The sequence below is a fragment of the Hyperoodon ampullatus genome, assembly GCF_949752795.1.
Source record: "Hyperoodon ampullatus genome assembly, chromosome: 8".
NCBI classification, from domain to species: domain Eukaryota; kingdom Metazoa; phylum Chordata; class Mammalia; order Artiodactyla; family Ziphiidae; genus Hyperoodon; species Hyperoodon ampullatus.
Window position 1 is genome coordinate 45,669,928 of NC_136921.1, and position 13,315 is coordinate 45,683,242.

The following is a 13,315-nucleotide window of genomic DNA, read 5'->3' on the forward strand; positions in this document are numbered from 1 at the left end:
TCCCTGGTGCCAAAAAGGTTGGGGACCACTGCCTCAGGTAATAATATGTGACTGGAAGTACAATTGCACTCTTTCATTTTCTTGTGAGCTAAATCACTCAAAACATAGTATTTTGTGTTTACAGCAAGTGCCCTAAGTCAATTAGAAACACCCCTCATATTTTTTTGGAATATTTATTCAGATCACCTGATCTAAAAATGGCAAATAATATGTAGTTATTTTCATCAAGGAGATCAAACCACCTATTTACCTAGCCCCCAAAACCCACCATAGTTTATAAGTTGTCAATAAATAAAAGATTTTATAAGAAAGCCTTGAGTTATACTGAATAGGAACTGTATTAACATCACTAAATTAAATCTGCAACGTTACAATTTTTTATATTGTGTTACATATTTTAGAGACCAATTTAAAAAGGAATAGTCAAGATCTTAAAAACACCACTGTTCTAATGCAAAAGTTAAAAAAAGAAAAAGTCCTGTCATAGGAAGATTAACGTAAAAATAAAAAAGAAATAGAAGAAAATGGTAGTTTTTAGTTAAGAATGGAAAACCTTTAACTACAAACTTAAATCAGAAAGTAGTTAAGGCTTGTACCAAAATAAAAAACAAACAAACAAAAAACCCCCATAAAAGCCTCTAAATTAGCAAAAAAAAGTAATGCCAAAAAAGGTACTTTAGTCAAGCCAAAAGCCGTTTTTCATTCTGCTTTTCCATAAATAAGAAGTTAAAAAAAAATTTTTTTAATCCAGTGAGTCACATAGAATGGAAATATCTGAACATTTAGGTCCCATGAAAGCTCTGGAAACTTACTTCAGTTTTTCCTCTTCACTCAATGTCTTCCACAGTTCTTCAATTTGTACTGTTGCATCTTCCAAACTGGTCTTGGAATTGTCTGTGAGAAACTGAGCACGATGATCTTGAACAAAAAGGGCACTTGCTGACATGGGTTTCTTGATTACTCGATTGCTAATTAAATCATAAGCTGTAAGCTGTCCAGATTTGTTATCTACCACATTTGATTTTTTGTTATAGGAACTTTCATTCAAATTCTTTTGTTCAGGACTTGGGTTATTATTATTATTACTTCCTTTACATGCTAAACTTTCTTGAGGCACTAAAATTTTCACGGGTTCAATGTTTTCTCCTCTTGAATCTTTAAGTACATTTCCCTTGCTCCAGTCATCTACACAAATTTCCAAAGACTTCTCAGGAACCGCTTCTTCCTCATTTTCCCCACTCTCATCTATATGGCCTTTACTGCCATTTTCTGATTGGGCTTGCTTAACAGAACCTACAAAACAAATTCCACTAAATTCCTTTTGGGTGTCCTCACATGATAAATTATTCATTGGAATCTCCTGAAATGTATTTCCACTGTTCTTATCAATGCTAGAATTTTCACTATTAAAATGATCATCACAATGGTCACCAATATGCATCTGATGATTCAAACAATAATTAGTGTTTTGCCCAGATTTATCATTATGCACATCATTCTGGAAAGGAATGGCTGAAGTATCAACATTTGGATAATTATTTCCAGATGTTTCCATCGTAGTAAAAAGCACATCTGTTTCTGTTGTTTTACTAACAACCATGTCATCTGAGGAAACATCTGTTTTATTACTTTCATAAGAATTTGTACTAGTTAGTGATCCATAATAAGTTGTCATCAGATTTTCAAGAGCAATCAACACAGATTCCTGAAAATATAAATTAACAAATGTTAGAGGAAATTATGAAAATAATTTTTAAAAATCTACAGAAACAAGCAAATCTTTTTCATATGAAAATGGTTAGGACTGCGTAAATTTGTAAATAGCATAAACACACAAAAAATCTGAAAAAGATTACCTTATTCTGTAATAATACTTGACTTTTATCTGGTGTTAAATTCACATCTACATCAGCTGTAGGAACATCAATTTTCAGAAAGAAAATGGGATACAAACGAGTAGACTCCTTTAGGCATTTCAGATTGTAATAATGTCGGATTAGCTAGAAATATATGAAATGAGTGAAAGACAAAAAAAAAGACATAAAAAAAGATAGTATTGCCATCTTTAAAATACCACCAAAAGAAGCATATTTAACTGAGAAACTGAGTGGACGTAACTGCTTATTAGGAAAAGTAGTATCTAAATAGTAATGCTCATTTAGAGGCTCTGAACTTACATAAAGCACAAGCATTCATTAAGAAGTAAAAATATCCAATGCAACTGGCTTCATGGTTAAAAGATCATAGTGTCATGGATGTTTGGAAAGTCCTGGGTTCAAATCCAAATTGTGTTACTTCCTCGTTATGTGGTCTAAGATAGTCACAAACAGTGCAGTCTCTTCACTATAAATAGGATAATTCACCACAGAACTGTTGTGAAGAGTCATATGTAAGGTACCTAGCACAATGCTTAATAAATGATATTGTATCTATTTTTCCTTTTCCTTATTTTGGAACAAATTCTTAGAAGTAGTCCTTATAAGAAGCTGACAAGTGAGTTTTTATTTCCGATCCAAGTGATACTTTTTCTTAAAAAGATTACCTTTAATATATCTTTTTGGTGTACTGGTCGACTGTTTATAAAGATGAAACTCCTTTCTGGGGTTGAAAGACTTGTGAAAGAGTGGTCTGCATCATGCTTTGGAAGAAATCCACTTAGATAAATCTATAATTGTAATAAATAATTACAGAATTGATATGCAATGTCAATGATAAATGTGATTCCATGGGTCTGGCTATATACAATACATTAAGAGGTATAAAAAAATTGAGACTTCCCCAGTGGCTCAGTGGTTAAGAATCCACCTGCCAATGCAGGGGACATGGGTTCGAGCCCTGGTCCAGGAAGATCCCACATGCTGCAGAGCAACTAAGCCGGTGCGCCACAACTACTGAGCCTGCGTGTCACAACTACTGAAGCCCACACGCCTAGAGCCCGTGCTCCGCAACAAGAGAAACCACCACAGTGAGAAGCCCACACACCACAACGAAAACTAGCCCCCACTTGCCGCAACTAGAGAAAGCCCACACGCAGCAACGAAGACCCAACACAGCCAAAAATAAAAAAATTTAAAAAAATAATAAAGTAAGTAAAATAAATTAAAAAGCCTAAATAACACTGTATATATTTTTTAAAAAGGTATAAAAAAATTAACAAACAAATGGATTTCGATCTTAAGGTCTAAAGAGCCATATATTTCCTGATAACCATGTCATGACCATTAACCTTAAATAAATTACTGAAGCGTGTTAAATTGGTGTTCTCAGCCTCTGACTCTCCCTTTTTGCAATTCTATTTTAAGGAAAAACTGGCATTCATGAGAGTTTCACCAACGGGCATATATCTTATTGTCAAAGGACGTACAGCATAAATACTGCTCTCTGCTCAACCTGATCTTCTTTCTGTCTTCTAAGAATTTCTTTCCTCATATTGTGACTTTCCTCTGGCTCTTTATCCTTTTCTTTTCAGCCACCATTTTCTGTAAAGAAGTGGCTGTTTCTATTTTTATTCTGAGTATGCCATGAAGTCAGTCTGACTGGGTTTTCATTACTGAGGGAGAAAATCTTTTACTCTTTGATACATTGCAGCGTTGTACTTTATCTTCATTTTTGTTTAGAGAACTATTTTACAAATGTTTGAAGAGGGAGAAAATAAAGAAGAACCCTAGAAAAAATACCAGCGAGATTGATCGATTTAGGGAACAGAAGGCAAGGAAAATGCTCCTACTTTTACTTTTAAAGATAATACAGAGAATTGTTAGGAATACCGGATAGAGCCAGACTGACATGATTTAAATCCCAGCTTTCCTACTAGTGTGATCTTGGTCAAATTATTCAAAATACAGGCCTATAATAATCTCTTATCTGAAACAACTGGCATCAGCTGTTTTATTAACCTGTTAAGAAACAGTAATAATGGGAAAATTTCAGCTTAGGTTTAGAAAAGCAAGAGTGTCAGTGGGGGTGCTATTTTTAGTTAAGCAGAAACCGTAAGGCTCCTTACCAACGTATCCTGCAGGCTGCCACCTATGTCTATGGCTATCCCTGCCCTTGGAAATAAGTGCTTAAGGAGATGCAGTACCAATATTTGAACACTAAGCGCATTACCGTCACAGTGCCAAACTGTGCCAATTAAAAAAAGTTAATAAATAAACCTAGATAATCCATTATAAAATGAAAATACTTAATTAACTGTAAAACTTCATGACTTATAAATGGTTGTATAATTTACCAAGTAACATGAGACCCTTCTTAAAGCACCTGCTGAGCATCAGGAAGAGCCTGTTTAGCCTCTGAAAGACTTATTGGGCTTGTTGATGGAAAAAGAATACCCAGAATAGGGAAGAATGAAGATTAAAATGAAGAAAAAATTGGTAATATTGCTAGTGTTTTCCTTCCACACCATCTTGGCTGGCCACTGAATAAATACTATTACTTCCGAATACTGAGCTTTAAAAATGGCTTAAGACAACCTTAAGAACTAACAAACTGTAAGTTATATGGAATAGTAAAATCAAATGGCAAAGTCTTATAAAATGCTATAAAAAGTGAAAATCCATCTAGTTCGAGTGAAGAAAAATGTCTGTAAGAGACCAAATCAGTGCAACAAAATAAAAAATTAGATAGCCCTTATAAGATTCTGTACCCAACTATTAACTAAATAGCAAAACAAAAATCAAAGGCAAAATATAAACAAATAATTCTCTCCTGATTGTCCTTCAGCTATGGACCCCTCTCTCCTTCCCTTCATCTCCAATATTCTATAATCTGGCTTCTACCTCAGTGACCAACTCCAATGGACACTTCGTTCTACCCTTACCTGACTCTCTACAGACCCTGATACCAATGACAACTCTCTACTTTAGGAAGCATGACACTGCTTCAGCCTTCTCTTTTGGTCTTTCTGTTTCCTCTCTGACACTTCCTCTTTAGTCTGGTTTGCTGGTTTCTCTCTCTTTGCTTACAGCCTATATGATGATGGTCCCCCTGAGTTTCATCATCAGACCCTTTTTTCTTGCTCTCTACTCTCCCTGAGTAATTTCATTCCCATCTATACACATACACCAGTGACACTAAGATACAGATGTAGAACCTTTATTTCTTTCATCTCCAAATGCTTACTATTTTTTTTTTTTTGCAGTACGCGGGCCTCTCACTGTTGTGGCCTCTCCCATTGTGGAGCACAGGCTCTGGACGCGCAGGCTCAGCGGCCATGGCTCACGGGCCCAGCCGCTCTGCGGCATGTGGGATCTTCCTGGACCGGGGCACAAACCCGTGTCCCCTGCATTGGCAGGCAGACTCTCAACCACTGAGCCACCAGGGAAGCCCCAAATGCTTACTATCTTTAACAGCTGTCACACAAATCTTCTCAATCTCACCACATTCAAAACTTGATAAAATATTTAAGCTCACTTCTACCCTGCTGTCCAACTAGCTTCTCCTGTATTCTTTTACCATGATAAACAGCCCTGCCCCCTACCCAGTTTGTCAAACCCATCTCTTCTTCTCTGCCCCGATTCTGTTGAAGTGACCTTGATGTTCTCCTCTTTCGGTAAAGCTCTAGAACCCTATGGGATTTATGTTTCTAAAGTAAAAATTTAAGTACTTCTGATCAGGATAGTGGAATAATTCACACTTATTAATAATTCCCTTCTCTCCATCCCAACTGCAAATACATAGCAGTGATAGATAAAATAACTTTTTACAAAAATTTTTAAAGACCTAACCATTTAAAAATAAGACAAACATAAAGATGCTAAACATAACAGGGAGTGATGGCTGAAATCAAAAGCTCTTATGTGCTCTATGATCAGAAACCAGCTGTGTCAGAAAAAAAAATTGTTAACGATGTGTGATTATGGATGTAACTAGACTTACTGTGGTGACCACTTCACAATGTATACATATAACAAATCATTAACATCGTACACTTGAAACTAATATGTCAACTGTATATCAATTTAAAAAAAAAAGAAAAAAAAGAAACCAGCTGGTCAATTGGAAATTCAATTCTTGTATGGAAATAAGGACAGAAAACACATGTAGTTATAGGGGATTTAAATCAGTCTTTCCCTTTGAAATGGGCAAATTTCTCCTCCCACCCCCACAAATGTTTAAAAAATACTGTGACCACTGTTTGGAGCTGCTTGCAAGGATCACCAGAAAGAACAGAGACAACTCCAAAACCAAAAATAAGGTTAAGCCAAGTCCACTAGGAAAAAGGGTCTGCAAAATCTTGGCAGGACGAAAGGCATGAACTACTAATATTAATACCTAGTTTTGAATTGAAGCTGGGAGGGCAGTGGTATCTGCCAAACTATGGGAAGGGAGGGGAAAGTGGGAGGGAAAAACAAACAATAAATCTGCATTCGAAGTGATTTTGTAAATTAAAATGTCAAAGCATATAAAATGGCAGAGAATGAGAGAATATTCTCTCAGGAATAAAAATGATAGAACAATATGAAAATGATTGAAATTAGTATGTGTACCATGCTTTTAAAAGAGTAAATAAAAAGCCATTATTATTTAAAAAAAAAACCCAGAAGATAAAGAAATCAAAACTGGTAGCTATAAATCAAGTTTAGAAGAAAGAACAGAAAAGTAGATATTGCTGTGGGAATAAAAATCAGGCAGCACTGAGAATTCACCCAGAACTTAGCATGGATTGATGCAGAGCTATCAAAGAGAAGACAGATGTCAAAACAAACAAACAAAGAAACCAACCAACTTGAGGAGTTCCATCAAACCAACAAAGCCACACTGGGAAACTCCATAAGAAATGCCACCACAGCAGTGGTGCAGCTGGGATCACCATCCATAATTAGGAGATTCTTCCCATATGGAGTTGCTATAGATAAGAAAGGGACCCTCAACATTATAGAAACAGATATTATGAAGATTTTCTGCACCCAAGGTTCCCAATGACTTATGCATCTGCCACCCCAGTACAGTGAAGGGCCTTGGTGGCCAAGTTTCACAACTTGAATGTATGTAATGAGGACAAAAGTGAGGTGAGAGGGGAAACCATTAGCAGTTGCTAAATAACTTAAGATTGATTTTGGCTAGGAATGAGAATGGGTCAAGGAAACTCTGAAAGCCCAGAAAGCATGAAATGGTGATGGGTAGCTGGTGGCAACATAAATACAATACCCATTTAGACACACAGTGCATGAACAAAAGAGAGATTTGGTTAGACGATCATTCTCACTAGGGAGACACTCAAAAGTCTGTCCTTCTGACAACCCACTGAAGTGGTATTACTCAGCAACACATGGTTTCCGAGTTCCCTCATTCCCCCATGCAAGAATAACCACGTGAAGGTGCAGCAAAGTTTTGGTATCTGTCAAAGATTACCAGCAGCCCTTGTACAATTCTATCTCAAGAGAAAATTTAAAAATCAATGGACATGGGGCTCCCTGGTGGTGCAGTGGTTAAGAATCCGCCTGCTAATGCAGGGGACACGGGTTCGAGCCCTGGTCCAGGAAGATCCCACATGCCGCAGAGCAACTAAGCCCGTGCGCCACAACTACTGAGCCTGCGCTCTAGAGCCCGTGAGCCACAAGTACTGAGCCCACATGCCACAACTACTGAAGCCCACACGCCTAGAGCCCGTGCTCCACAACGAGAAGCCACGGCAATGAGAAGCCCGTGCACCGCAAGGAAGAGTAGCCCCCGCTTGCCGCAACTAGAGAAAGCCCGCGCGCAGCAACAAAGACCCAACACAGCCAAATAAAATAAAAATAAAATAATAAAATAAATTTATTTAAAAAAATCAATGGACATGCACAGATCTGGCAACATATCTCAATACAGATCAAAGAAAAGAAATCCCAACTGCAGGACTGACTCATGTTCCAATCACACATGGAATCATAACTAACAAAGGTCTAAATCAGTGCTTTTCCTACTTGAATATGCACTCGGAGACCGTATTAAAATGCAGATTCTCATTCAGTATGTCTGGGATGAGGCCTGAGATTCTTCACCTAACAAGCTTCCAAGTAATGCCAATGCTGCTGGTCTTCAGACCAAACTATGACAGGTAGAATCTCTAAAGCACAACACCACAGATATCATGTCTGGATCTCCTGTCACAAGCTTCCTGGGTTACCAGCATAGGCAACAAGTTCCAGGAAGCCACAGGGAACGCAGGGGAATTTAGACAGTACCCTTATTATCCCAAGTCAGCCACCATGACCAGTCCAAGGTGGCACTAGTGTCTAAGCTATTAAACAACTATTAAGAGAGCTCTGAAAAATAGAACCTATGTCAGATCATGGCCACTAAGGGTGGCCTGAATTGTTCCTCAGGAGAGAGAACTCTTAACACATTAATTGAGCGCAAGCTCCCATCCAAGACTCTAATAAGATGATAATTAAGAACTCAATACTGCAAAAAAGGATAGGAGGGGAACTAGTAGCAGAAAAGAGATTGCAACAAATTATAAAAAAGCAAAGGAGAACAGAGAAGTCATAGTAATGTATACTCCATATAAGCTTTCAACTTTTAGAATGAATCTTCAAATAAAAGATGATTACATAATTAAAAATCTTCCAACAAACAAAACATGGTAACATAAGAAAATAGGTTATTAAGTTAGATAACATAAAAGTGGAGCTGACATGACTGAGAGGGAGAAGAGCAGGTAGAAGACAGACTGGGAATGTTAATAACCTCATCCAATATTATTGGGACTGAAGAAGACTGAAGCTGACAGATCAAGAAAATAAAGCTGGAATACATATACCTAGAATGGGAAAGGGAAAACAAAGGTAAGAGAGCTCAACTTCTTTTCTTTCATTGTAGAAAGTAAACAGATGAAGATTCTAAATTGAAAATCACTTAAAAAATTAATGTAGCCACGATACTTAAAATTAAACAATAAACAGAAAAGATAAAAACAGGGAGCAGGGCTGGGAAGAGAGGTTTAATATGACCTCTGTGCGTATTTTCTTTTTGTACCTTATACACATACTTCGTTAAAGTTTTAAAAGAAAAAATTCTTGCAACCCCAACCCCACAAAAAGGAAATAATTTAACAGTTTCATTGGTAAATTAGAATTATTAAAGAACATTTTCATTGTATACCTGAGATTCTTCAGAGTGGTACTGAAAGGGTTCCATGTTGCCCATAACAGCAGTCCCCAGAACAGACATGAGAGCCATTTTATGATCTGATACTCTAGTTTTCTGCCAAATAATTGCCTAGGGACAAAATAACACAGACAACTTTTGACACAATTTGGATTTAGTAAACTCAAGTACTTATACAAATTATTGCTATATTTAGCATTCATCCCTAGCTTATATTTTCTGCATCATTTATAAGATATGCATGTCTGACAGAACTCCATTTCCAAATTTTAGTAGCTATATATGCTGCAGTGTAGAATCTATTTTAACTTCCCTTAACCCCAATTTTCTTCTCTCTATAAGATGACTAAGAATAATTATCTCCCCGAGTTGTTGGAAGATGAAAATATATGATGTAGGCAAACACATAGGCCGGTGTCTGGCATAAAACAGTTTCATTAAATATTAATTCTCTCCCCTCTTCTAATCCTAAACTTCAGAGTATATACTTCAGAGTATATTTAAATTAAATCGCTACTCCAAGTAAAGTATTACTGTTTTATTGAGGACAGACACCTATGCTATAAGATTTCTATAAATAGTCAAACTGGTATAAAAATTTAGGATAATGCATGCTTTTTAAAATTACCTTTATAATTACCTTTTATACACAGAAAACTTTAAAAAAGCTAACTGAACCTTACAGACATAAAAGCTGAATAATGAGCTTGGATTTTTTTTCACTGCAAGCATCCAGTAGGGTAGTTTAAGAGAAGCATAGTCCAGAGACTGCACCAAAGTTTGGCTGTGAAGTGTATGATCAGGTACCACATACTGAAATTTTTCAGTTAATAAGGTCCAATTATAGTCAAATCTCTTAAGAAACCACCAATACAGACACATATCATACATTCAACAAATATTCACTTAGAACCCCCTAAATGCTAAAGAAAATGGGTAAAGGGCTTAGGAGAAAACATTAACATTCAAGAGGCAGACAGAGGAAGAAGAGGAGACTGAAAAGGATTGGCCACAGAGGCAAGAAGAGTCACAGGACAGTATGGTGCATAGAACAAGGCAGTTTTTTTAAGAAGAAAGAAGTAGTTATGTGTGACCAGTGTTGAGAGACCAAGGTAAAGAGATGTGGCCACAGGATTTAGCAATCAGGAGGATGAGAGCAGTTCTAAGGAAGCAGAGTAAACGAAGCCAAATTTTACTTACTAGACAGTGACTATAGGGGGAACATATGAAAGAGACAGCTCTTTTAGGAAGTTTGGCTGTAAAGTGAAAGCAGACAGCAATAACTGGAGGCAGGTGGATCAAGGGAAGCTCTTGATGACACACTTGAACAAAAAGCAGTGAGGGAAGAATGGGTATACAAACAAGTAGGTTTGCAGAATCAATGGAAGGAAGTTGAGAAAGTTCTCCTTTGTTCTCTCTTTCTCTCTCCCTCTTTTTTTTTGTAATGTGGAAAGGTTATTTGTTCCAAGTAAAAAGACACTGATTTAAATATCTGATTGTAGAGAAGGTTTAAAAGAAAGAGAGACACTCTGGCTAGATCAAAGGATCCTAGCCAAACAAATGCCTTTACATGACCAGGAACCTATGTAGGCAGGAAGAAGTACTAACAATATTATGTATAATAAAATGAAAGGGGAAGTAAATGAATTCATGTTGTTCTCTAACTGGCACGTCAGGATAGCAGCAAAGGGCTGTTCTCTTCTGGACAAGATGACAATGGTCACTGACTCTGCTTCTTGATATGTATCATCTGTAAGCCACTTTTGTTTTTAGAATCTCAAAGACCAACCTGCTGGGGAAAACAGATAGTGTAACAACTGATCAAGAAGACAAAATGCCCAATATTTAGTGTAACAGGAAAACCTTTTACCTATTCCCAGGGTTTTATTAATACTAATCAAGTAGGAGTTATAAATTATGAAGAACTTACTTACCAGGCACTACTATTCTAGAAACCATTAGTTTTCACAACCATTTCAGGCAGGTATTATTATCTCATTTTCCAGATGAGGAAACTGAGGCTCAGATTGATTTACCCAAAGAAACAGAGATATTAAATCACGGAATCATGATTTATACCTTAACCTTTCTGGCTCCAAATTTTTACTTTGCTAACATCTCTCTCCTCTCTAGTCAGGGATAGTAATAAGTTAGAGCCAACTCCAGACCCTAATTGGGAATTCTCAAATGGTGTCTCTGACAAATGCATTTTCATGTATGAGTACGTGATACGTTATGAAATCTCCAGTTGTTTGAGGGTTTTAATACACTCTCAGAACAAAATTATTTTAAAAATTCATTTAAAGTTAAATAAATAATTTACCTTTAGAAGAGGGCAAGGAGAAAAATCGGGGTCTCCAAATCAAAGAAACCACACCAGAATAACAGAAATCCAAAAAAGACTAGGAGCTACTCTTATAGAATCCTGAAGTCAGAATATTTTTGAGAGTGCAGCTTGTCAGTACCAACCTTAGCCTTATTATGCAGATCCTTACACCTAAGGATTTCTAAATTTCTGATAAATTTTATTTATTAATATTCATATAAATACAGATGTGAAGTAATTAGTCCCAGCAAAATGACAGAACTAGAATTTAGGTACTGTTCTGTCCTAGATGCCAACTTTTCACTGTCTATTGCTTTGAAAGTGATCTGAATTAGAAAAAAGGACCTAAAGTGCATGAAATCAAATAGAAAAATAAATTGTAAACAATTAAAAAACTAAGGTATAGGTTCAATGTGTATATTTCTAAAAAAAAATATGTTTTGGTAACTACATTTCCACTTAAAGGACAATACACTATTTAAAATTGGAGCTGCTCCAGGAAACATGGGATGTCACATAAGTATTTTTAATCTTTATTTCAGCACATACTATAATATATAAATGCTCTGGCTAAATTAAAATTTTTGGAGAAACTTCTAAATTTATTCAGCAAATATTTTATTGAACATCTACTTTGTACCGGATTCCATGCTAAAAGCTGGGAATACAAAGATAGAAGGACAAGGTCCCAGCTTTCAAGGAGCTAAAAATACAAACGGAAAGTAAGGTATTAAAATAATTATAATGCATTATGAAAACTGCTAATACAAAACACAGTGGGAACACTGTAGAAGAAACCTAAGTCTACTCCACAGAGCAAGTGCAAGTGCGGTGAGACTTGAAAGGAGTCTGCCACCCACAAATTATGGGAAGGGCATTCCTGACAGGTAGAAGAGCACATGCAAAGGTATGGAAGCATAGAAAATATGCCTTGCTGGAGATGAAGCTGGACAGATAGATAGAGAGGAACAAGACCATGAATGACCTAGCATATCATGCAAAGAAGTTTATAGTTTCTCTTAGATGCAATGCAGAATCAGTGGACAAATCTAACTGGGAAAATGGCATGATCAGATATGGATGTTAGAAAGAGATCTTTTGACCTTGAGGACTTTCTGTTAAATGAGATAAGTGAGACAAAGACAAACACTGTATGAGATCACTCATACAGTGATACAGTTTTTCTAAGGAAAAACTCACAGAAACAGAGTAAAATTGGTAGTTACCAGGGCATAAGGGTTGGGGGGATAAGACAGATGTTATTTAAGGGTACAGACTTGGAATGAGTAGTAAATAAATCCTAGAGATGTAATGCACAGTACAGTGAATATAGATAATAATATTGTATTACAATCACCAAACTTGCTGAGAGACTAGAACCTAATTATTCCAACCAGTAAAGAGAAAAATTAGTTTATGTTATAGAGGTGCAATTATTGCTACAATGGCAATCATATTATATTCAATAATACAGTATCAAGTCAACATGTTGTATACCTTAAATTTACACAATGTTTTATGTCAAATATATTTCAATAAAAAAAGAAAGATCTTTGGCAAGAATGATTTAGTGAGAACTGAAACTAAAGCAATACGGATTAAAAAATGTGACTGTAATAATCCAACTCACAGATTCTCAACTTTTATTGAGGACACATAAAATGGATGAGGTTCACATTCGTAAAATAGTCTCATAGACACTGACGATTGTGTGTTTTTCCTGGCACACTAGCTATAACACAATTGCTTTCTCTTCTACTCACAAAAATACAATGGAACGCAAGTCAGTAAAAGTGACATTTACAGGATTATTCATCTTATTTTTTTAAAGGTAAAACATTTGCAAACTTTGGTGTTTTACTAATATTAACACTGTGGCTGAGAATCACTGGACTG

The 13,315-nt window shown here is 36.2% G+C and overlaps 1 protein-coding gene across 6 annotated transcripts in view; it reads right to left on the reverse strand.

Moving 5' to 3' along the window:
- PMS1 (PMS1 homolog 1, mismatch repair system component) overlaps positions 1-13,315 on the reverse strand; it is a gene marked incomplete at its 5' end in the record, with an annotated part of 90,539 nt that overhangs the window by 23,785 nt on the left and 53,439 nt on the right. For 4 of the 6 annotated variants that reach the window (XM_079710562.1, XM_079710560.1, XM_079710558.1 and 1 more), the window contains 4 exons: positions 813-1,705; positions 1,857-2,000; positions 2,543-2,665; positions 9,088-9,204. In XM_079710562.1, coding sequence (XP_079566688.1) covers positions 813-1,705; positions 1,857-2,000; positions 2,543-2,665; positions 9,088-9,204 — 1,277 coding nt within the window. The remainder of the gene's footprint in view (positions 1-812; positions 1,706-1,856; positions 2,001-2,542; positions 2,666-9,087; positions 9,205-13,315) is intronic. The other 2 variants (XM_079710561.1, XM_079710557.1) reach the window with 1 other exon arrangement.